This window comes from Narcine bancroftii, chromosome 5, assembly GCF_036971445.1.
Source record: "Narcine bancroftii isolate sNarBan1 chromosome 5, sNarBan1.hap1, whole genome shotgun sequence".
NCBI lineage: Eukaryota > Metazoa > Chordata > Chondrichthyes > Torpediniformes > Narcinidae > Narcine > Narcine bancroftii.
Genome location: NC_091473.1, coordinates 177761966 through 177785522, shown reverse-complemented (window position 1 = coordinate 177785522; position 23557 = coordinate 177761966). Strand labels below are relative to the sequence as shown.

Here is a 23557-nt window from a genome sequence, read left to right as displayed (position 1 = left end):
CATGTATGCCTACGTGGAAATCCTGGATGGCAGGGAGACACTGTCTCCATCAGGGACCCGGCACCCACTGGGATCGAGGATCCATTGCCTCAGATGCCCCATGAAGTACCGAGCTTTTTCTCCCCACTCCCGTTCAGGGCCTCAGGGAACCCAGTTCAGGAGGAGAGCCCCAGCCCACTACCCTTCCATCAAAGGGGGACCAGGAGACTCAAGGAGCCAAAGGTCCCCCGGTGCTAAGGCGCTCCACCAGGATCTCCAGACCCCTCTGGACCACTTGAATCTGTAAATAGTATTGTAAATATTTCTCATCTATGTCTATTCCCGGCTTCTGATCCTTGTTCTCTTCATCCACAGACCCTTAATTCTGAAGGAAGGGGTGAATGTAATGAACTGGGATTCACTAGAAGTGTCCTGTACTGACGACTGGTCCCACCTCCCAGCTCCTCCCCTGTGGGCCCGTATATAACCCTGTTTTCCTGCCTAAACCCACAACCCCTCTAAAGCCTGTTCATGAATCCTACCTGTGTTTTAAGCTAATAAAAGCATTTGTTCTCCCTCCAATCGAGTGTGAGCTTTTATTTCCGCCACACAGGTGCTTTCTGTAAGGAGTTTGTATGTTCTCCCCATATCTGTGTGGGTTTTCCCCAGGTCTTCTGATGTCCTACCATGCTCTAAAAACGTACGGGGTTGTAGGTTAATTAGGTGTAATGGGGTGGCACTAGTTTAAATGGCTGGAATTGGCTTCTAACGTTGTAAATAACATTTTTAATTCAGATTTTCCTCACGACAGGGAAAGATGTCATTCAAGTTTTGCAAATGTACTGGAAAAACTCAGAAGGAGAAGTGACTATCATGTCTTCTCACATATTCTGTGTTGCACCCAGTGTTTTATAGATGAACACTCCAGCCAGCTGAAGGAAGTAAATGTCCATGATAGGATATAATACTCAACAAATGGGCTGCTTTGTCCATGATGGGCAGAGCTTCTTGAGTAATTGGAACTCTACTGATCCAGTACATTGGAGAATATTCCTTCACAGTGCTGTCTTGTGCCATATAGTATTGAGAAGATTGGAGGTGAATCAGTTGTTAAAGAATGTCCAAATGTTTTCTTCTTTGGCTTGGCTTCGTGGATGAAGATTTACGGAGGGGTAATGTCCACGTCAGCTGCAGGCTCGTTTGTGGCTGACAAGTCCGATGCGGGACAGGCAGACATGGATGCAGCAGTTGCAGGGGAAAATTGGTTGGTTGGGGTTGGGTGTTGGGTTTTTCCTCCTTTGTCTTTTGTCAGTGAAGTGGGCTCTGCGGTCTTCTTCAAAGGAGGTTGCTGCCCGCCGAACTGTGAGGCGCCAAGATGCACGGTTTGAGGCGATATCAGTCCACTGGCAGTGGTCAATGTGGCAGGCACCAAGAGATTTCTTTAGGCAGTCCTTGTACCTCTTCTTTAGTGCACCTCTGTCATGGTGGCCAGTGAAGAGCTTGCCATATAACACGATCTTGGGAAGGTGATGGACCTCCATTCTGGAGACATGACTTACCCAGCGCAGTTGGATCTTCAGCAGCGTGGATTCGATGCTGTCGGCCTCTGCCATCTTGAGTACTTCGATGTTAGGGATGAAGCCGCTCCAATGAATGTTGAGGATGGAGCGGAGTCAACGCTGGTGGAAGCGTTCTAGGAGCCGTAGGTGATGAAGGTAGAGGACTCATGATTCGGAGCCGAACAGGAGTGTGGGTACGACAACAGCTCTGTATACGCTAATCTTTGTGAGGTTTTTCAGTTGGTTGTTTTTCCAGACTCTTTTGTGTAGTCTTCCAAAGGCGCTATTTGCCTTGGCGAGTCTGTTGTCTATCTCGTTGTCGATCCTTGCATCCGATGAAATGGTGCAGCCGAGATAGGTAAACTGGTTGACCGTTTTGAGTTTTGTGTGCCCGATGGAGATGTGGGGGGGCTGGTAGTCATGGTGGGGAGCTGGCTGATGGAGGACCTCAGTTTACTTCAGGCTGACTTCCAGGACAAACATTTTGGCAGTTTCCGCAAAACAGGACGGCAAGCGCTGAAGAGCTGGCTCTGAATGGGCAACTAAAGCGGCATCGTCTGCAAAGAGTAGTTCACGGACAAGTTGCTCTTGTGTCTTGTGAGCTTGCAGGCACCTCAGATTGAAGAGACTGCCATCCGTACGGTACCGGATGTAAACAGCGTCTTCATTGTTGAGGTCTTTCATGGCTTGGTTCAGCATCATGCTGAAGAAGATTGAAAAGAGGGTTGGTGCGAGAACGCAGCATTGCTTCACGCCATTGTTAATGGAGAAGGGTTCAGAGAGCTCATTGCTGTATCTGACCCGACCTTGTTGGTTTTCGTGCAGTTGGATAATCATGTTGAGGAACTTTGGGGGGCATCCGATGCGCTCTAGTATTTGCCAAAGCCCTTTCCTGCTCACGGTGTCGAAGGCTTTGGTGAGGTCAACAAAGGTGATGTAGAGTCCTTTGTTTTGTTCTCTGCACTTTTCTTGGAGCTGTCTGAGGGCAAAGACCATGTCAGTAGTTCCTCTGTTTGCGCGAAAGCCGCACTGTGATTCTGGGAGAATATTCTCGGCGACACTAGGTATTATTCTATTTAGGAGAATCCTAGCGAAGATTTTGCCTGCAATGGAGAGCAGCGTGATTCCCCTGTAGTTTGAGCAGTCTGATTTCTCGCTTTTGTTTTTGTACAGGGTGATGATGATGGCATCACGAAGGTCCTGAGGCAGCTTTCCTTGGTTCCAGCAGCGCTTGAAAAACTCATGCAGTTTGGCATGCAGAGTTTTGCCACCAGCCTTCCAGGTCTCTGGGGGGATTCCATCCATACCTGTTGCTTTGCCACTTTTCAGTTGTTCAATTGCCTTATATGTCTCTTCCCGGGTGAGGACCTCATCCTTAGGGGCTGTTGAGGGAGATGGAGCAGGGCGGATTCTTGGACTGAGCGGTTGGCACTGAAAAGAGATTGGAAGTGTTCTGACCATCGGTTGAGGATGGAGATCTTGTCGCTGAGGAGGACTTTGCCGTCTGAGCTGCGCAGCGGGCTTTGGACTTGGGGTGAGGGGCCGTACACAGCCTTTAGAGCCTCGTAAAAACCCCTGAAGTCGCCAGTGTCCGCGCTGAGCTGGGTTCGTTTGGCGAGGCTAGTCCACCACTCATTTTGGATCTCCCAGAGTTTGCGCTGAAGATGGCTGCATGCGCGACGGAAGTCTTGTTTCTTCTCTGGCCAGGACGGCTTTGCAAGGTGAGCCTGGTGGGCAGCTCGCTTCTTTGCCAGCAGCTCCTGTATTTCCTGGTTGTTTTCGTCGAACCAGTCCTTGTTTTTCCTGGAGGAGAAGCCCAGTACCTCTTCAGTGGATTGCAGTATGGTAGTCTTCAGCTGATCCCAGAGGGTTTCAGGGGACGAATCTGTGAGGCGGATTGCATCCTCGAGCTTTGCTTTGAGGTTTGCCTGGAAGTTTCCTCTCACTTCGTCTGACTGCAGGTTTCCAACATTGAACCTCGTTCTGGGGGCTTTACTGTTCCTGGACTTTGGCTTGAAGTGAAGGTTGAGCTTGCAGCGAACCAGCCGGTGGTCAGTGTGGCATTCCGTGCTGGGCATGACCCTGGTGTGGAGCACATCTCGTTTGTCTCTTTCTCGCACCAGGACGTAGTCCAGGAGGTGCCAGTGTTTGGATCGGGGATGCATCCAGGTACACACATTAGTTATAAGATCTTAGATATAGGAGTGGAAACAGGCCATTCATCCCATCTAGTTCTCTCCATCATGAGCTGATCCATTCTCCCACTCAGCCCCATTCCCTTACCTTCTCCCCATAACCCTCGATACCCCAACTATTCAGATACCTATCAATCACTGCCTCAAATATATCTAATGACTTGGCCTCCACAGCCACCCCTGGTAGCAAATTCCAGAAGTTCCACTCCCTGGCTAAAGAAGTCCTGCTACATCTCTGTTTTAAATGGGTGCCCTTCAATCCTGAAGTTGTGCCCTCTTGTCTTAGACTCCCCTACCTTGGGAAACAACTTTGTCACATCAACTCAGTCCAGATCTTTCAACATTTGAAATGCTTCCATGAGGTTCCCCTTCATCCTCTGAACTCCATGGGGAACAGTCTAAGAGCCGTCAAACATTCCTCATACGCTAATCCCTTCATTCCAGGACTCATTCTTGTGAACCTTCTCTGAACCCTCTCCAATGGCAGCACCTCCTTTCTTAAATAAGGAGCCCAAAACTGTACACAGTTACATTTCTGGCAACTAACTGTGTCGGAGTGCTGTTGGTAGAGGATTTGACAATGTTAATGTTGTTGGATATTAATGAAAAGTGCATTACCTCACCCCTATTGGAGCTAGCCTTGTCAGGCATACATTACTTGCCTCTCAAATTCTTGCATATCCTTGTCCAGGACTTACTGTGTTGTGGTGATGAATTTCCTCATGATCCAAGACATTGCAATGGAATCAAACATTAGTCAACATCCCACGTTATGATCTTACAATGGAGAAAGAGTCTTTGGTGAGCCAGGCAAAGAAATACAGTGAAAGATCTCTTGCAGTGATACCATGGGACGGCGATGATCAACCTTCAACAATCACAACCTTTGTAGTGGAGTCCACTAGGACAATTGGGTTTGTTCTTTGTTTGGACTCCTGCCTGTGCAAAGCTTTTTGCTGACCTGTTTAACACAGGGTCTTTGACATCAGACTGGTCAAGTGTTGCCTCGATATCCAGAAAATCTATGGGGTGTGAGTTTAATAATCACTACAATTTTGGGAAAAAAAGTAACTCCTCTCACTCAAATGCTATAGCGCACACTGAATTATGTCTGATCTTACCACCCCTGATGATGGGACATCAAGTTTGTCACGGTTTTGCTTGGAGTTTAAATAATCAGGAGGAATTGATGGTCCAGGTAATGGATCAAGCTTGTGTACTGGAGATTAAAAAAATAAATGTCAGAATGGAAAAAAGCACACACGAGGTTGAGCTAATTTTTAAAGCTATTCTGCAAAACTCCACATCAGTAAGAGATAGCTTCACCAAATAATAAAACATTTTAAATATAACAGCCTATTTAAAATTGTTCCTGATGTGTCTTAGTACTTGAATATCTTTGCTGCAATGGAAATCATTAAGGCAAATATACTGTAAGTTCCTGTAATAAGATGGTCAAGAAGCAAAGCATGATGGTCAGTTAAGTTACAAACAATTCTAACACAAAGAGTGTATGCTGAAAGAAAATCATGTTTAAACCTTGCAAGAAGCGAAAGTTAGGGCACTAAGTTAGCCTGTGGCACTTTGAAGTCTGGAATAAAATGGCTGCAACAGGATATAGACAGGATGGAAAAGTGGCAGATGGAGTTCAATCTAGATAATTTTGAAAGGTCAAACTTGAAGGCAGAAAAATGGTTAATGGTCGAATACTTTACTATGTGGAAGAACAAAGGGACCTTGGGGTCCAAATTCACGCATCTCTCCAGGTCTCTGTGCAGGTTGATAGGATAGTTAAGAAGGCCTACAGTAGGCTGGGCTTCATTAATTGAGGGATTGAGTTCAGGAGTCATGAGGTAATGTTGCAGCTCTACAAATCTCTGGAGAGACGACACAGAGCCTTGTGTTCCGTTCTGGTCACCTCATTACAGGAAGGATGTGGAAGCTACGGAAAGGGTGCAGGGGAGATTTACCAGGATGTTGCCTGGATTGCAAAATACGTCTTGAGGCAGGGTTAGCAGCTCTGGGACTTTTCTCTTTGGATTGAAGAAGGATGAGAGGAGACTTAATAGAGGTCTACAAATTCTTAGAGGCACAGAAAGAATAGGCAGTGGGCACCCTTGTCCCCTGGGTGGGAGTAGCAAACACCAGAGGTGATCTGTACAAAGTGAAGGGAGAAAGGTTCAGGGGAGATATCTGGGCAAGCTTTTTAATCAGTGAGTTGTGGGTGCCTGGAATGCATTGGCAGGGGTGGTGGTGGAGGCTGGAACAATAGATGCATTTAACTCAGGCTCATGAATGAAAGAAAAAAATCAAAGGTTATGAAGTAGGAAGGGTTTCTGGTTTATTTTGGTAGGTATGCATAGGGGAGCACAAAATCGTAGGCCAAAGTGCCCGTCCCCGATTATAATGTTTTATGTCTATGTCCATTAGATCTTCCAAGAATGTGCAAAGTGTAGTATTTAAAATCAGAGGTCACTATTCAGAGACTTGTTGGTCATTTGTTAAACGATAAATTTAACAGAGAAAAGAGGTAAAGCACCAAAGTGTCATGCGCTAACATTTCTGACACAATTTTGTGCAATTGGTACAGTGCAACTCCAAAGCAATAGGTCCATCCATGATAAAGTAATCAAGCATTTTAGCTCTCGTTAACAAGGAGAAACTCAGACAGCATCACTGGAGAGAAATGATCAGTCGATCTTTCGGGTCAGGGTTAAAGTAGGAAGGGAGGGCAAGACTAAAAAAAAAATTAGCTCAATCTGCAGAAAAATGATGCAAGCAAAACATGAAAGACAAAATTTAATTTTGAAAGAAACAAGGGCAAGATAGCTCTGGAAACTGGTAGGAACACCAAAGCAAAGAGAAAGCATTTCCTTTTATTCATTCAAGGGATGTGGGCTTTCACATATGATTCCGCATCTCTAACTGCCCTTGAGAAGGTGGTGTTGAGCTCCCTTTCGGGAATCACTGCAGTCCTTGAAGTGCAGCCATATGTATAATCAATCAAAGAGCAAGCATTCAATGCTTTGCTGAAGGGTCTGTGATAGTTCATTGTTAAATACTAGGCAACTTTCTGAATACACCAGTTGTAATCAATATACCTGTACCCAAAATGATTTGTTGTAGTCTTTAACAAGTCTCTTAAATTTGAATCAATTAAATGTAAATTGGCAAATATATGGGTAATGTTATGGGGCCAAATTGTGAACTGATTGATTGGCCATTTCCTTTTTTTTTTCTTATTTCTTGATAAAATTAGACAAATTTGGGTGTTGCCTGTGTGTCATTACAACCTGGTCAGTGAAAGCACAAAGGCTCAGAAGGATATGGGCCAAACATAGGCAAATGGGACAAGCCTAGAATGCCAACTTGGTTAGCATGGCTGAGATGGGCTGAAGGGCCTGTGCGACTCCATGACTCGAATATTGTTATATTTTTGCCCAAATTGTTCAGTGGGAGACAGAACTAAAAATGCCTGACGTGAATGAAAGATGTCACTTTGTGAAAGTGAGAGAACTGTACATGGGGTTGCAGTGAATTCCGCACAAATACTCTCCTACACCTGTTCCTCGAATGAATGCCTGGGAAGGTTCATTACCATTGATTTCCGAATCCACGTTGTCCATACAATCCACCAATGGACCAGAGGAAACTGCAGGCAGAAGCACCTCAGGAGGATTTTGCAGAGGTATGTGGGAGGGAGCAGGGTGAATAATAAAATAACCTTCAGGCTTCCCTGGAAGATAAAGCGTTATTATTAAACAAGCTTAAAATCCCTGAGTTGTTTTTAATGCTAGGACTCTTACCATCCAGGCACCAATGCACACTAGCCTTCCTGTTTGGAAGGAAACCAGGAATCTGAAGCTGCTGGGATCAAGTGCTGAATCCCCTCTCATCTCCCAGGAACCTTCACCACCCTTCCCTTTGATATATTTATCATTTTCAGTTCATTTACTTTCATAAGCTTTCTTTTCTTTCTTGTTTGCTTAATGTTTTCCCAACCCTCCAGGTTCCTGCTACTCTTGGAAACTGGCATGCAGGAGTTGAGAATTTCATCCCTCCCTTTTCATTCACAGTTACTCAAGGCTGGCTCTCCCTACCCCTGTTGTCTTTGATTTTAACTGGAATGGGTTTTGGCTGAGTACTATGAAAAGTCACTTTGAAAGTCTTCCACAGTTCCTCAACTGTCCCACCACAAAGCTTGTGCTCCCAGTCCACACCAGTCACCTCCTCCCTTAGCCTGTCAAAGTCTCCCTCCATCAGGCAAGACACTGGCTTTAGATCATATTGTTGCAACCTCCAATCAAAGGGGAAAAAGATCAACCCGAGAGCATCCTGATCTCCCGGTGGTAATCCATTTAAATTCCCTGCCTCATTCCCACACTGATATGTCTGGCCATGGCCTCATGCATTGCCCAACTCAGACAGTTGGAGGAACCACACCCATATTCCATTTGGGCACCCTCCTACTAGATGGCATTAACATCGACCTCTCCAGTTTCTGTGAGCCTCCCCTCCCCATCTCTTTCTTTTCCTATCCCCATGTCATCTTTTGCTCCCCACCACCTGTCTCTCTCTCCCCCCCCCCCCAACTTTCCCTACCCCTTTGTCTTCTTTTCTCCAGCTCTGGATTCACCAAGCTACCCTTCACCCGATTAATTCTCAGATTTTTTACTCTTGACCTCTTAACCGTCTGCCTATGGCCACTTGATTGTTGGCCTGTTCTCCTACTCTGTCCCTTCTTCCCTCCTCCCCCCAATTGTTGGCCTGTTCTCCTACCCTGTCCCTTCTTCCCTCCTCCACCCGATTGTTGGCCTGTTCTCCTACCCTGCCCCTTCTTCCTTCCTCCTCCTCCCCGATTGTTGGCCTGTTCTCCTACCCTGTCCCTTTTTCCCTCCTCCCCTTGCCTTTTTATTCAGGTGTCTGTTTATATTTTGCTTCTTGTTCACTCCTTGGGGATGGGCTCAGGCCCCAAATGTTGGTTCTGTACTTTTGCCTCCTATGGATGCTGCCAGACCTGCTGTGTTTCTATGTGCTGAGAAAGGTGTCGAAGCTGAGCATAGCCACACAAAGACAGGTTGTGTTTAGGGCCCCCACAGTAATTGGTAGGAACCAATGTTATAACCTCAACATTCTCACTCTAGGCAGATACATAAATAACAATTAATGTCATGTTAGTATTTAATAGCAATTCAATGACATGATGAAAATGTTGAGTTGAACGTTCTGTATTAGATATTGTTAATAAAGGCCTATAGAATGATACAAATCTGGTCCTTGCTTAAGGCATATTAATTTTATTAACAGAAGAAGCCACCTCTACTGACCAGTGGGATAAGTTGCACCATCTGTTAGACCAGTAGGGTAGAGCCAATCTATAGTCAGCAGAATACATTACCTCACTACAGATACATTTAAATTTATTCGAATTTCTTTTACTGTCATGTGATACAAGAGAAAATAATAGTACTCATTTCCTCTATTCTGCCACAAGGCAAACAGAGTATCGTCTGGTGCAGTCCCTTCAGGGTTAGTGACCGTGGATTCACTTCCAGCACTTCGCAGTCTCTGCAGCCGCACAGGCCCCTGCTCTATCTGTTCGCAACCAGAGCTCCAGATACAAACCTCTGACATGATCAGGAATTAATAGAGTGGTATATGGGCAGCAACCTCCTTTGAAGAAGACCGCAGAGCTCAACTCACTGACAAAAGACAAAGGAGGAAAAACCCAACCCCAACCCACCAATTTTCCCCTGCAACTGTGTCTGCCTGTCCCGCATCGGACTTGTCAGCCACAAACGAGCCTGCAGCTGACGTGGACATCACCCCTCCATAAATCTTCGTCCGCGAAGCCAAGCCAAAGAAAGATATGAGCCCTTTATAAATATACCTTTACCCTCAGCCCAGTCATGAAATGAATTGGTAAAAAAGAGCTTTTTGTTAAGTTTCCAAATGGAGGATCTCTCTTTTGCGGAATTAAACAAACTTGCTGCGTCCCATTCTCCTCTCGTCGCTACAATGAGCTTTTTACACTTCCTCATTTGTAGTTAACACCGCTCTGAACTCAAAATTCAACAACAAACCTGAATCCACGGATTAAAAGCCAGCCACTCTCCGACCATTTCTCAGGAAGAAACAGGTTTGGGTTTCCTGCAGCTCAATACATGTTCATTGGATTATTTTGAGACAGGGTGAACTGACAACTCCAATGTGAATAAAGTTTCATTTTTTAAAGGTTAACATTGAACTGCGATTGTGACAGAGAAGATGACAGCTGAGAGGGAACTTCCTCCGTTTGGAGACGGGGATCTGCAGGGAGAGGGAGAGGACCCGGAGTTTAGGGAGCTGGAGGGTAGCGAGGACCTCTTCGTCAGCACCTTAGGTACCTTGGAGTCTAGACCTTCTTCACCTGATCCTGCTGGTCTTCCAGCTGAAGCTACAAGTGTTAAGTCTAATGGTCCCAAGTCTGAGGTTTTACTGGATGACCATGAAGACCAATTTGGTGATGCCACAGGAGGAGTGTCACTTGATCTCCTACTTTCTCCAGAACCTGCTGTTATGCCTGTATCTCCGAAGCTCGTTGCACCCCAAGCTGAGCTAAAAATGTCAAATCCAAAAATATTTGAACGAACCAAGAAGAAGCTCGAGGAAGAAGCAAACGGAGATGTGTTTGATTCTGGAAAAGTTGGTGATGGTGTGAATGCCTACGTGGCTGACAGAATGTCAACAAAGACTACTTTATCTGTGTTCAACAGCAAAGACTTCACAGTCAAAAGGAGATTTAGTGACTTTCTGGGTCCACATAGCAAATTGGCTTCAAAATATGTAAGTGTACCTCCTGCACCAGAAAAAAAAGAGTCTTGTGGTCACATTCTTTGAAAACTTTTAACTGTCACTCCCACAGGGCCCAGTCGACTGATACCAATTCTGCATGGACTTTGAACGACCTGTTGAGGGAGCCAACAGTGGTTTTATCTGAAATCCCGTGACCGTGGGTCTGCGTCCAAGATGGCAGCACCTATTAATCGGCAGCAGCCACGAGGGGTTGCAGACTCCATGGAAGTGGAGGACTGGAGCAGAGCACCAGATGACGGGAAGATCATCCCTGGTCTGAGAGGGAGAAGCAGAGAAGACGACCCGCAGGGATGGTGACCGTGGCTGCGGACCAGTGAGGGGGCTCTGCAGCTGAGGGATCGTGCATGTGGCGGGCTGCTGGCAACTCGAGGCGAGAAACCTGTGGAAGCTGTGGGCTGCTGGAGACCGCTGTTGGGAGACTTGCGCCAGGCTGCGGGCTGCTGGAGACCGGCTCGAACTGGCTGGAGGTGGTACCAGGTATTGGAACTGGGATGCGAGGAGGTGCCGAAGGCACTGGATGGTCTGTGTCGGAGGTTTGGGTCTGAAGCTCGGGCCGCCTATGGTTTGGACTGGACTTTGTGTGGCTGCGGGAGAGCTGGAGGTGAATCTCCAGACACTCAGTGACTCTGGGGGGGGGGGGGTGTTGGGGGGAGAGACTCTCTTTTGCTTCTCTCTCTCTGGCTGCGAGGCAATTTGGCAATTCCTGCTGGTGGCAACTCTGTCTGCCTTGCATCAGGCAAAGAGAAATTTTATATCATATAACACTGTTTTATTTCTATGAGAATAAATTGAATCTTGAACATGCTTGGATCTTGTATATTTCTCAGTCTGAATTTAGCAGGAAAGTCTGTAGATGCTGGGGTTGAGTGCAGTATACCAAATGTGCTAGAGAAACACAGCAGGTCACGCAGAATCCACAGGATGTAAAGGGTAGCCAACGTTTCAGGCCTGGCCTCTTCATAAGCTCTTTCTGTAATGGTACATTACAGCACAATACAGGTCCTTTGGCTCACAACATTGTACCAACCCATAAAAATCTACTCCAAAAACAAAACCTTCCCTACCTTATAACTCTCTATTTTTTCTTCATCCATGCGCCTGAGTGTTTTCAATGTCCCTATTGTACCAGCCTCTGCCACCACTCCTGGTAACTCTGGCACCAACCACAAGGTCCATCCTACCAAAGGTAGGATCTCTGGTAAGCTTGCCCAAGATCACCCAATTAATCCGTAGAACATTACAGCACAGAAAAAGTCCCTTCGACCCTTCGAGTCTGTGCCAAACTATTATTCTTCCTCGTCCCACTAACCATTCTAATTAAATCAAGGAGAGAGTTTGCAAATTCCACTCCAAACTGTGCTCTAGGCTAATCTGGAAAATTCCAACCTCTCATTGCTCCTGGAACCCATGACGTAACAGCACTGTAGGAGATCCTACATCACGCAGGTGGCAAGCTTTGGTGGATCACAGTGACTGCCTCGGGGAAGAGCATGGGCAATTGCTGGTCTTGTCGGTGCTACTTCTTGTAAAAAGAATTTCGAAACACTGGAGGCATGTGAGACTTTGGATGTTGGAAAATGGAGCAAAAAAAAAAAAAACCCACAAATTGCTGGAGAAACTCAGTTGGTCAGGCAGCATCTGTAGAGGGAGAGGGATGGGCAATGCCTTGGGGAAGCACCCTTCATCAGGACTGATAGTGTAAGGTGGCGGGGTAATAGAGAGAGGGGTGAGACGGGAGCTGGCAAGTGATAGCTGGATCCAAGTGAGGAAGGTTTGATGGTCAGATGAGGGAGAGAAGTGTGGCGATAGACATGAAGCTGAGTGGCGTTAAGTGGGAACAACAAGGGGCTGCTTCATATGGAATAGGATGGGAGGTTTTGACCTCCCCCTGGACAGATGCAGAGGACAGATGAGTTGGTGAGTGAATGGGGAGGGGAGTTAAAATGGCTTTCTACAGAGGCCACAAGATGGCCATTTCGGTGGCTACTGCAAATGGTTGCCCAGTTCGTGCATGTGATCACTGCACTAGAAAAGGCCAAATAGAATGCAGCAGCTGAGGATGGAGGCAAGTGAAACTATGCCTCACCCTGGAGAGCGGTGAGGAAAGAAGCCTGTTGTTTCCCTCTGCTCTTTCCCCACTGAACTTACCTCTCCATACCCCGACTCTATCTTGTTCTCCCCTTTATCTAATCCCTTCCCACATCCATCCAGAATACTTCGCAAGCTCTTCACCTTCCAGTTCCTTGGCCTCCGCAGGCTCTCCTTTACCAGAAAGGCATTGTTCTACCACATGGCGGCAACCTCATGGTATCTTTCACCAACACTCTTCTCTGACTGAAAGAACAGGTTCTTACCGAAAACAAGATCTATTTTGATTGCCCTCACCTTCTGCAACTCAAAGGTGTTGGCATTTGCATGGACCTGAGCTATGCCTGTTTTTTCATTGGTCTCTCTTCTACACCTACGACAACTAGTGCAGTGAGAAATGCTCCTGATGACGTCTGTGAGTGGAACCACAGGTATGAGGGCACCAACTGCCACTACATGCTGAGGTTCTACCTGTCCCAGGTGTTGTGAAGGATAGGCCTATCCCTGCTACTGCGCAACATCCCAGTTGGCTGGACAGTGCTGCTCTACTAATTTTTTTTAAAATGTAATTGTTTGCATAATTACAGGAAAAAATGAATAGAACATTAATCAAATATCCATAGCCAATTATACAAAAAAAGTACTTATATATTTTCTCCCCATCCCCCCACCCAAAATTAAGAGAAGAAACACCTGCTATTTAATATACAATAATATTAGCATCGACAATCATTAATTGTCTTAAAAATTACTAATTAAGAGGAGTGGATAAGATAGAGGTGGATGGAAAATTATCCATAAACTCCATATATGGTTTCCAAATACCATAAAAATTTTCAACTCAATTCCTTAAACTCTACATAATTTTTTCCAAAGGTCTAAAATTTTGCATCTCGTTATACCATCGACTTAATAACACTTCTCCATCATCTTTCCATGATATCGCTGTACATTTCTTCACAGTTGCTTCACAATACTTAAAAACTTTTCTTGGTATTTGTCCAATTTCAATTTTATATCCTTTTCATAAATATCCCCAAGTAAAAATATTCTTGGATCCTTTGTTATCTTTATCTTCATAATTTGCTGTAAAAATAAACTCAGTTCATTCCAAAACCTTTCCACTTTTTCACAAGACCACACTGAATGTAAAAAAAGTCCCTATTTCTTTCACACATCGAAAACACTCATTTGAATAATTGGAATTAAGTCAATTTAACTTATGTGGAGTATAATAAAATAATGAAGAAAATGATATTGAACCATTTGATATCTAACATTTACTGTATTCGTAACACTGTCATAACATAATTTTGACCAAATCTCCTCCTGATTTTGAAAATTTAAATCTTTCTCCCATCGGATTTTTGATTTATATAAATCTTTTTTTCTTTACAGTCTCTTATAATTTTATATACATATTAGTAATAAATTTCTTAACAACAAATATATCTGTTATTATATCTTCAAATTGACTGTTTTGGGAGTCTCAAATCTGCTCCCAGTCTCTTTTTCAAATACATTTTTTATTGATACTATGCAAAAATTATATTATGTATATTGTAAATATCTATTATAAATATCTTTTAATTGATCAAAAGTTAAGGAAAAAGATCCTAAGAAACAATCTTTTATTCTCTGTATACTTTTACTATACCAATCATCAATTAAAGAAGTTGATTATGTTTTAACAACATTTTTGGTAATTGATCATTTTTAATATGAATTCTATTCTATGTGTTTAAAATATGTTTCAATATGGAAAAATCATTAGTTCCTTTAAACGACTCACGATTCCATTTATACAAAATTAACTCTGGAATAGTTTCACAAATTTTATTCTCTTCTATTTGAATCCAAGCTGGTTTTTTATCCCATTGATAACTGGAGGACAAAAACCTCAATTGAGCTGCTTTAAAATAATTCTTATTTGATAGTCTTAGTCCACCCTGATCAAATTTCCACATTAATTTTTCTAAACAAATTCTTGACATCTTACCTCTCCAAACAATTTCACATATTATTTTATTTAAGTTTCAAAAGAAAAATTCTGGTACTTGAATAGACAATGATCGAAGCAAATATTGTATTTTTGGAAAAATATTCATTTTAATACAATTCACTCATCCTATTAATGTTATTGGAACATCTTTCCATCTTTTCAAATCCTCTTCCAATTTTTTTTACAATGGCAAATAATTTAGTTTAAACAAAGTACTTATATTTCTACTAATTTTAATTCCTAAGTATTTAATTTCTTCATGTTGCCATTTAAATTTTGTCCATCTTTTACATTGAGAGTAATCCATATCCATTACTTCACTTTTATCAACATTCACTTTATAACTCAATACTCACTCATACTCTTTTAATTTCTTATTCAACTTATTTAAAGATATTTCGGGTCTTGTTAAATATATAACATCATCAGCAAATAAACTAATTTTATGTTCTTTATTACCTACTTCAAATCCTTTAATTTTATTGTCAGTTCTAATTACTTTTGCCAATAGTTCAATCACTAATGTAAACAAAAAGGGTGATAATGGACAACCTTGCCTAGAAAGACCTTTAGAGCAAAAAGGGTTCCACTCTACCTATCTTTCATGGAAAAATTCTTCCAGGACAACACCTTCGACCACAGGGCCATTAGGCAGTGGTCAGAACGGAATGTCCTGCAGAAATAGAGAGAGGAGGACATGATGGATCCGATGGGATGGTTCGTGGATCAGACTGTCCAGGTCATCTGGCAGAATGCCTCATCACCAGGGCTCACTAACAAGCACCAGGATTTGGCCTGGCTGGCAGTGAGAGGATCCCATCCAGTGAGATCCTTCCCATACGACCGGAACATCACCCTCCGCGCAAGCTGTCCTTGGGATGGCTGCGGTGGAGTGGAGACCGTTGCCCACCTTTGTTAAATGAAGATTTGCAAGGAGGGTGTGGAGAGGGATGCAGGGAGCTGTCACGGTTCATCCCCAGCGACAGAGGACTCCTTGACTTATGGACTGATCCCAGGGACCCACTCTGAATCTGACATCCAGAACTGCTGGAAGACCATCAACTCGGTAAAGGACACCCTTGGTCAGCCTGAAACCTGGTGGTCTTTCAGCACATGGAGATGTCAGTCTGGGAATGCTGCCGCCTGACACATTCCAGACCGCAGGACTACATGCTGAGGGATGCGCTGAGGCTTGGTGCGGCCAATGCGAGGGCACTATGGGGAAGGAGTACAGTTTAGAGCTCCCCCCCATTACTGGACTCTTAGGGGCTGACACTGAGGGGAAGCTCCTTAAACCAACAAAAAGTTGTGGGGGGGGGTGGAAAGAAACAACAAGGTGCCATGGGGTGGTGTCTGAGTATCAAGGCAACAACATTAAAGATAGAAGGTGCATTAATGAGATGACTGACAAAATGTAAAAAGTTACTGAACAGCTTCTCCTGTACTGGAAATAACTTCCTCAATATGAGATAACTGACACTAAGTAAAAGTTTGTAAACATGTTACTCAATAGGATTGAAATTAAGAATGTAAAGTGTGGAACAGCTTTTTGACCTTGCATTGTACATAATTTATTGCGAATAAAGTTTATTTTTGGAAAAATAAATGGTACCAACAATGTTTCCCTTTTCTGTTTGGATACACGATCAGTTTGGAGACTGACCGGTATATGTGGGCATTTTATGTCCACATTAGGAGCCAGGGTAAACCAGAAGAAGGGTGAGGCAATGCTCTTCAGGACTGGTCGACCATCCCCTTCACAGTCAGATCAGACTCCCTGAAAGTGCTGGGAATCTGTTTTAGAGGAGCTGAGGCATGCAACAAGAATTGGTCAGAGCGGATCGCAGAGATCAACCAAAAACTGGGTCTGTGGGAATAGCGCTCCTTCTCAATAATGGGTCATAAGATGTGAGGTGCTCTTGGTACTGCTGTACGTGGCGCAGGTGTGGCCCATTCCCTGCACCTCACCCTGGCTGTTACCAGAGCAGTTTTCCGATTCAATTGGAGGTCCAAAATGGATAGGGTCTGAAGGAGCACCAAACAATGGGGGAAAGGGCGTATCCACTGTGGCCCTCACACTGATGACCACCTTCATGTGTGGCTGCCAGGTTCCACGTGGAACCAAAGTACAAAAGCACCAAGTGTTGTTATCTACTTTTCCCAAGTGTTTCTAAGGATAGGCCTGGTCCCATTATTGCATAATGTCCCAGGCAGCTGGACTTTGCCACATCACCTATCCTTCATGGAAAAGTTTTTTTTCCAGAAAAACACCTTTGACCACAAGCCCATCAGGCAGTGGTCAGCATGGAACCTCCTGCAGAAATTGAGAGATGAGGACTTGATGGATCAGATGGGATAGTTCCTTGAGCAGACCAACCAGGTCATCTGGCGGAATGCCTCATCACCAAAGTATGACAGAATGTTTTGTTTTACATTGTATATAGATATGATTTTGGGAGATAAAGTGTGGCAAGTTTTTTTTAGGTCACATAGAAACTCTTCAGAACAGATCTTATTTAAAATACTGGAGTTCTGCTCAAGTCACAGTCTGTCTGAGTGGAGGTTCTAAGAGAGTCATGTGGTTTTGCAAGCAGAGAGAGAGAGAGAGAGAGAGAGAGAGAGAGAGAGAGAGAGAGAGAGAGAGAGAGAGAGAGAGAGAGAAGGGGACAAACTGGAAAGTTTGTGGAAAAAAAAACATTTTGAAGACGGATTGTGAGTGCTTAGTTCAGCCTGGTCAAAACCCTCGTGGTTCATGCAAGAGGAGAGGACTGGCTGCCTAATGTTTCACTTGAAATAAGAGTTACGGAAAGGATTCTGTGGTAGCCTGAAAGAAAGAAGTTATCTTCTGGAGAACCCTGATGGGGCAAGTTTCTTCAGCAAGACACTGACATGGCTGATTAAAAGGGATCAGTCTGAGAAATGACAAGAACCTTCCTGAGCAGTAACCATTTACCTTTCAAGCACCAAAGCCTGGTGAACTTCATAAATATTTTAAATTCTGTTCACAGTATAAGAATTGCCTGCAACCAGTGAACTTGGAGGAATGAGAAGTGAGATTGGACTGAGAAATAAATAACTTTTCTGAACTTACACATACATTACATACACATGCACTTAGAATTAGAAGGGGGTTAAGTTAGCTTAGTTAAGTTAATAGTAATTAGTTAAACTTTGATCCTGTTTTCATATTTAAAGATAATTAAAAACAACTTTTGTTTAAATAACCATTTGTCTTGGTGAATATTTATTGCTGCTGAGTCCTCTGGGCAGGTGGTACATCAGAAATATAATCCACAACGCACATGGTCCTCGAGATAACTGCAGTGGGGTGGATACGGTCACCCACCTCTTTGCTGAATGTAGATTTTCAAAGAGTGTCTAGAGATGGATGGAAGGGTCCTTGTCACGGTTCATCCCCAGCAGGACTGTGACAGAGGACTCTCTGATCCACAGACTATTTCTGGACACACACACACACAAAGTCAGACACCCATAGCTGCTGGAAGAACATCAACTTTGGTCTGCCTGAAACCTGTCTGGGAACGCTGCTGACACACACATTCCAAGCTGCAGATATATGCGCTGAGTTACGAACTGAGGTTTCGTGCAGCCAACATGAGGGCACTATGGGGAAGGACACAGTCAACAATCCTTCCATTACCTGGTATTGAGGGACTAAGATTTAATTCCCTCAACAATGAGGGTGGAGGATGGGGGGGGGGGGGGGAAGGGTGGTGGAAGTGAAAAACAATAAGGTGCCATAGTCGTGGTAATGGTGTAAATCAGTGGTTCTCAACCTTTTTCTTGCCACTCACATACCACTTTAAGTAATGCCTTAGGTGCTCTGTGATTAAGGGATTAGTTAAGGTGGTATGTGGTTAGAAGTAAAAAGTTTAAAAACCACTATTTTAATCGTACCTAATTGACTCATTATGTGCATGGATTCACAGCTCCAAAGGAAATGAGCCAATGACAATTTTTTTCAAGCAAAATATTTCAGTAACAATTGGGTCTAGAGCAGTGATTCTCAACCCTCCCTTCCCACCCACATCCCAACTTAAGCAATCCCTTACTAATCACAGAACACCGATGGCATAGGGATGACTTAAAGTGGGATGTGAGTGAAAAGAAAAAGGTTGTGAACCACTGGTGTAAATAGAGAACGAATGTAACAATGTACATTGATGAGAATATATAGATATGACTGACATTATAGGTGTAAAAAGACTGAATGATTTTCTTTTGTTTTGTAAATAATTTTTTTGGGAATATATTTTTGGTTAAATAAAAAAAAACCTCCTGGCTCTGCCCACAACTCTCTTTTTGGTTTCTTCAATGTAAGGTGCATTTTGTGAATGCTGAATGCAGTGTACCGTTTAGAACATTTGCAGTATAACTCCAATTATCTGAAATCAGATTCTCCAAATCTTCATTTATCCAAAATTCTTTTGGAGCTGAAACTGATGTCACAGGTTGAAAAAAAATTCATCCGACATGAAATTAGAATGACGATTGTCCTTGTTCTAGGTAACTCCCTCCCCTCTCTCTTTCCATTTCTTCTTTGCCTTCCCCTATCGACTTTTCTCTCCAAATCGCCCTCTCAAACTGCATGCCACTGACTTTGACTCCCAGTCGCAAGCATTCCTGGCATTATCAAGGAGAGCAGCCTCCCAGGCAGGAGCGTGACCTCGGCCTCAGTGCCGTTCCCTCCCCTTCCCTCCCTCTCTCCCCACTGGACGCCAATGCCAACTCTGAATCCTTCCCTCAGCCTCTTCCCCTCGGTGTGCGTGTGAGCTAGGCCTAGGGGAGGATTCAGAGTTGGGACTCCGGCATCAGGAGCTCCGGTGACTGGGGAGACAGGAGCCTGCCGACTTGCCAGTGAGAGTTCCACCAGCCCGGGAAGGCTCCCCGGGGATCAGCAGCAGGAGTGGGTTCATGTTGGGGATCGGCAGTGGCGGTTGGGTGGTCTCGGTGATTGGTGGCGGCCAGCATCTTTTTGGTGAGAAATGAACATTATTCTAATACTTTAAAAACCTTCCCTTGTTGTTTAAACATTGCTACAAGTGATTTGCTGTTGCTACTGGGCTGTTCTTTTTAAAAAAAATGACCAGTTCTCCAAAAATCACGTTTATCTGTCATAGGCCTGGTCCTACCATTTCGGATAATCGGAGTTGTACTGCAATTGGAAGATTAAGAAAGCATCAGACACAGAAAGGCCAAAACACCTATTGGACAATTAGTAAATACTTGTTAACTCTACCCAATTAAAGCAGAGCATTAATTTGATATGGTTGGTTCAGTGAGTTATGCATACAATAAGTTCAGGCCAAATGTCATTGGAACTTACACAACACAGGATACTTGAGAAACAGATGGGACAAGATAAACTATCGCCCAGAAGTAAAATACTTTCCTGCACATTAATTTGTCACTGAGCTCATTGACACCTGATGTCGCAACATCCAAAGGAAGAGAATTAATAAATGAAAGGGGAGAAACAGGAGAACAGATTGTGAGGAACTGGCAAAAACTGCCTTCCCCTCAAACACTGTAATTTGTTAGAAGTAGCTTGAGAGGTAGTAAAACATATTTTAATGTCTCAGCCTATTTTAAAATGCTCCTAAAGTAATTTTCTCTTTTAATATAATTGTTTCAATGGAGCAGAATTGCCATGATTGTTGAGGCAAACACAACCAGTGCATTATAATTTAGCCAAACAGCAAAGCATGAGCTCAATTCAGTTCAAAATAAACTGCAAAGAGTTTGAATTATATTTATAAAATGCGGCTGTGAAAATCAGGGAACTAATTTAGGCTGTGGGATTGGGTGGAGATAGCCAGGCTGAGACAGAATGAAATAACCACACTAGTTCTACCAAGGGCCTTATGAGAGAAATAAAAGTTACAACAAATGGGAAGGACGTACATGTGTTTGTGCAGATATGTCTCAAATGCATCAATAGTCATCCATGTTAGCATAAGGCAACATTTGTGGAGGAGATGGAGAGAGGAAAGATTTCATTGAATCTGTTGGTTCATAGTTAAACAGCGAAAAGAGACTGATGGCTCCTTGGGTTATTGAAGAACCCAAAGCAAGGAAAGCAGAGAGAGGCGAGCATAAATGGTCACCAGAAGAACTGTGGCCTCTTATAACAAACCTGTTAAGTACAAATGATCTCTAAAGAGAATGCGATTTAAAAATTGATCACTTTATTGAATCCGACTAACATTTTGTCAACTTCGGTTGGCCCAGCAGCAGGAGGCCCAACAGATGAGTTGCCCAGAAGAAGAGGACCAACAGCAAGAAGCCAAGCAAGAAGAAGCCCAGCAAAGTGAGGCAAGCAACTCAACAAGAAAGTCAGAAAAGACACAGATACAAGGAAGAGAAGTAGAAGACACAAACACAGGTGCAGACACAGAAGAAGAGGAAGAAGAAGACCAAGCTCTGCACAAAGAAATAGAAGGTAAAATAGGTGGACAGAATATAGATAAAAAAATTTTCAAGAATAAATGAGAGCATTAAAAGAATGGTTGACATTAGAATTTAGTGAAATGAAAAGAAAAATTAATATAGAGCTGGTCATGACAGAAATAGGGAAAAGATTAGAAAATGTGGAAGAATGAGAAACTTAAGAAAAAGGACAAACAAATTACATATAATGCAATGGAGATTAATGAGAACTTTTAAAGAATTTTATGAACAATTATACCAAACTGAGAACGAGGGGAAGATGATAAAATAGAAGAGTTTTTAGCTAAACTGCCGAAATTGCAAGAAGAGGAACAAAACAAACTGATAAAACCATTTGAAATAGAGGAAGTACAGGATATATTAAAAAAGTTGCCGAACAATAAAACGCCTGGAGAGGATGGATTTCCAATAGAATTTTATAAAACATTTAAAGAGTTATTAATTCCTCCTCTCCTGGAAGTAATGAACCAGATAGAAGAAACACAAAACTTGCCAGATTCATGTAAGACAGCAATAATTACAGTAATACCAAAGACGGGGAAGAATCCATTAACACCAGCATCATATAGACCAATATCTCTACTTAATTCAGATTGTAACATAATAGCAAAATTATTAGCATACAGATTGGCCGACTGTGAACCAAAAATAGTAAAACTAGATAAAACTGGATTTATTAAGAAAAAACGAACAGCAGATAATGTCTGTAAATTTATTAATCTAATTCATGCAGTTCAAGGAAATAAGAAGGCAACAGTGGCTGTAGCTTTAGACACAGAAAAAGCCTTTGACAGAGTGGAATGGAATTATTTATTCAAAGTATTACAGAGATTCAATCTACCAGAAAAATATATTAATTGGATTAAAGCATTATATAATAGACTGTTGGTGAAGGTAACAGTAAATGGATATGTATCGAACCAATTTAAATTAAGTAGGTCAATGAGGCAGGGATGTCCACTATCTCCCTCACTGTTCGCTTTAGATAAGAACAGAAAATAAAACAAAAGGGATAAAAATAAAGGAGAAGGAGTATAAAATCAGTTTATTTGCAGATGACATCATAGTATACTTAACAAAACCAGAAATATCAATAAAAGAACTACATAAGAAATTGAAGAAATATGGAGAAATATTGGGATACAAGATGAACGCAAATAAAAGTGAAGTGATGCCAATAAGTAATGCGGATTATACAGAATTTTAAAAAGAATCACCATTTAAATGGCAAACACAAACAATCCGATTCCTAGGTATTAGATTAGATAATAAATTATCAACCACTAAATTACAAATTAAATTATCAACCACTAATAAAGAAATAGCAGGAAGACTTAGAACATTGGAAAGAATTACCGCTAACATTGAAAGGGAGGGTAAATTGCATTAAAATGAATGTCTTCCCAAGGATACAATACTTATTTCAATCATTACCAATTCCCTTAACAGAGAAATTCTTTAATGAACTAAAGAGAACAATAAGGAAATTTTTATGGAAAGGGGGGAAACCGAGGATAGCGTTAGATAAATTAACAGAGATATACAATCAAGGTTGTTTGCAGTTACCAAACTCTAAAAATTATTATAGAGCAGCACAATTAAGGTATTTATCAGATTTTTATCAAACAAGGGAAAAACTAGACTGGACTAAGATAGAACTAGATAAAATAGGGGAGAAGGTACCAGAACATATACTTTATAAGTGGGATGAAAAACTGGTGCAATATAGAAGTGCACCAGTACTGCACCATCTGCTCAACATTTGGAAGAAGATTGACATAGAAAGGAATAAAACAAATTACCAACTACCAAAATTATTTGATCCAGTGTGTAAAAGTAGATGACACATTTTTCTGGTTTATTTTTTATTGTGTAATGACATTGTTTAATGGGTTTATTGTATATGTTGAATATTTATTGGTTTTGGAGGAGGGTGGGAAGGGGGAAGGGAGGGTGGGGGGGAAGAAAGGGAGAAAATGCCACTGTGTATATTTAAGAGGGAAATGTTTATATGTATTTTGATTGATATGGTTCACAGTGTGAAAAATAAATTTTTTTAAAAAAACTTCGGTTGGCCAAGAGTTGTTAAGAGTGATAAGAGGTCTGTTAATCGGTCAAGAAAATGCTCATCTGTGATGTGTAATTTTCGAATTGGATGATACATTGAATATGTAGCCATGCTTAGGGGATAATAATCACTTTGTCCACTGCAACATTAAGTCGCCTCCAAGTTCTGTAATCCAGATTACTTCTTTTTGTGCCCGTATAAACTGGTGAACAAGGAGCTGGCGTCTACTCTAATCACTGCAGGTGAGGAGTGACATGAACTTCACCCGAGGCAGCAGAGTGGCATAGTTTTGCGGAGCTCGGACCTCACAGTTCCAGTGACCCAGATTCAACCTTGACAT

The 23557-nt window shown here is 42.7% G+C and overlaps 1 protein-coding gene across 4 annotated transcripts in view; it reads right to left on the bottom strand.

Moving 5' to 3' along the window:
• LOC138764241 (interleukin-1 receptor-associated kinase 1-like) overlaps positions 1 to 23557 on the bottom strand; it is an 85035-nt gene that overhangs the window by 45615 nt on the left and 15863 nt on the right. For 3 of the 4 annotated variants that reach the window (XM_069939890.1, XM_069939887.1, XM_069939889.1), the window contains exons 3-4: positions 7332 to 7469; positions 4855 to 4952 (exon numbers count right to left, since the gene is read on the bottom strand). In XM_069939890.1, coding sequence (XP_069795991.1) covers positions 4855 to 4952; positions 7332 to 7469 — 236 coding nt within the window. The remainder of the gene's footprint in view (positions 1 to 4854; positions 4953 to 7331; positions 7470 to 23557) is intronic. The other variant, XM_069939888.1, reaches the window with a different exon arrangement.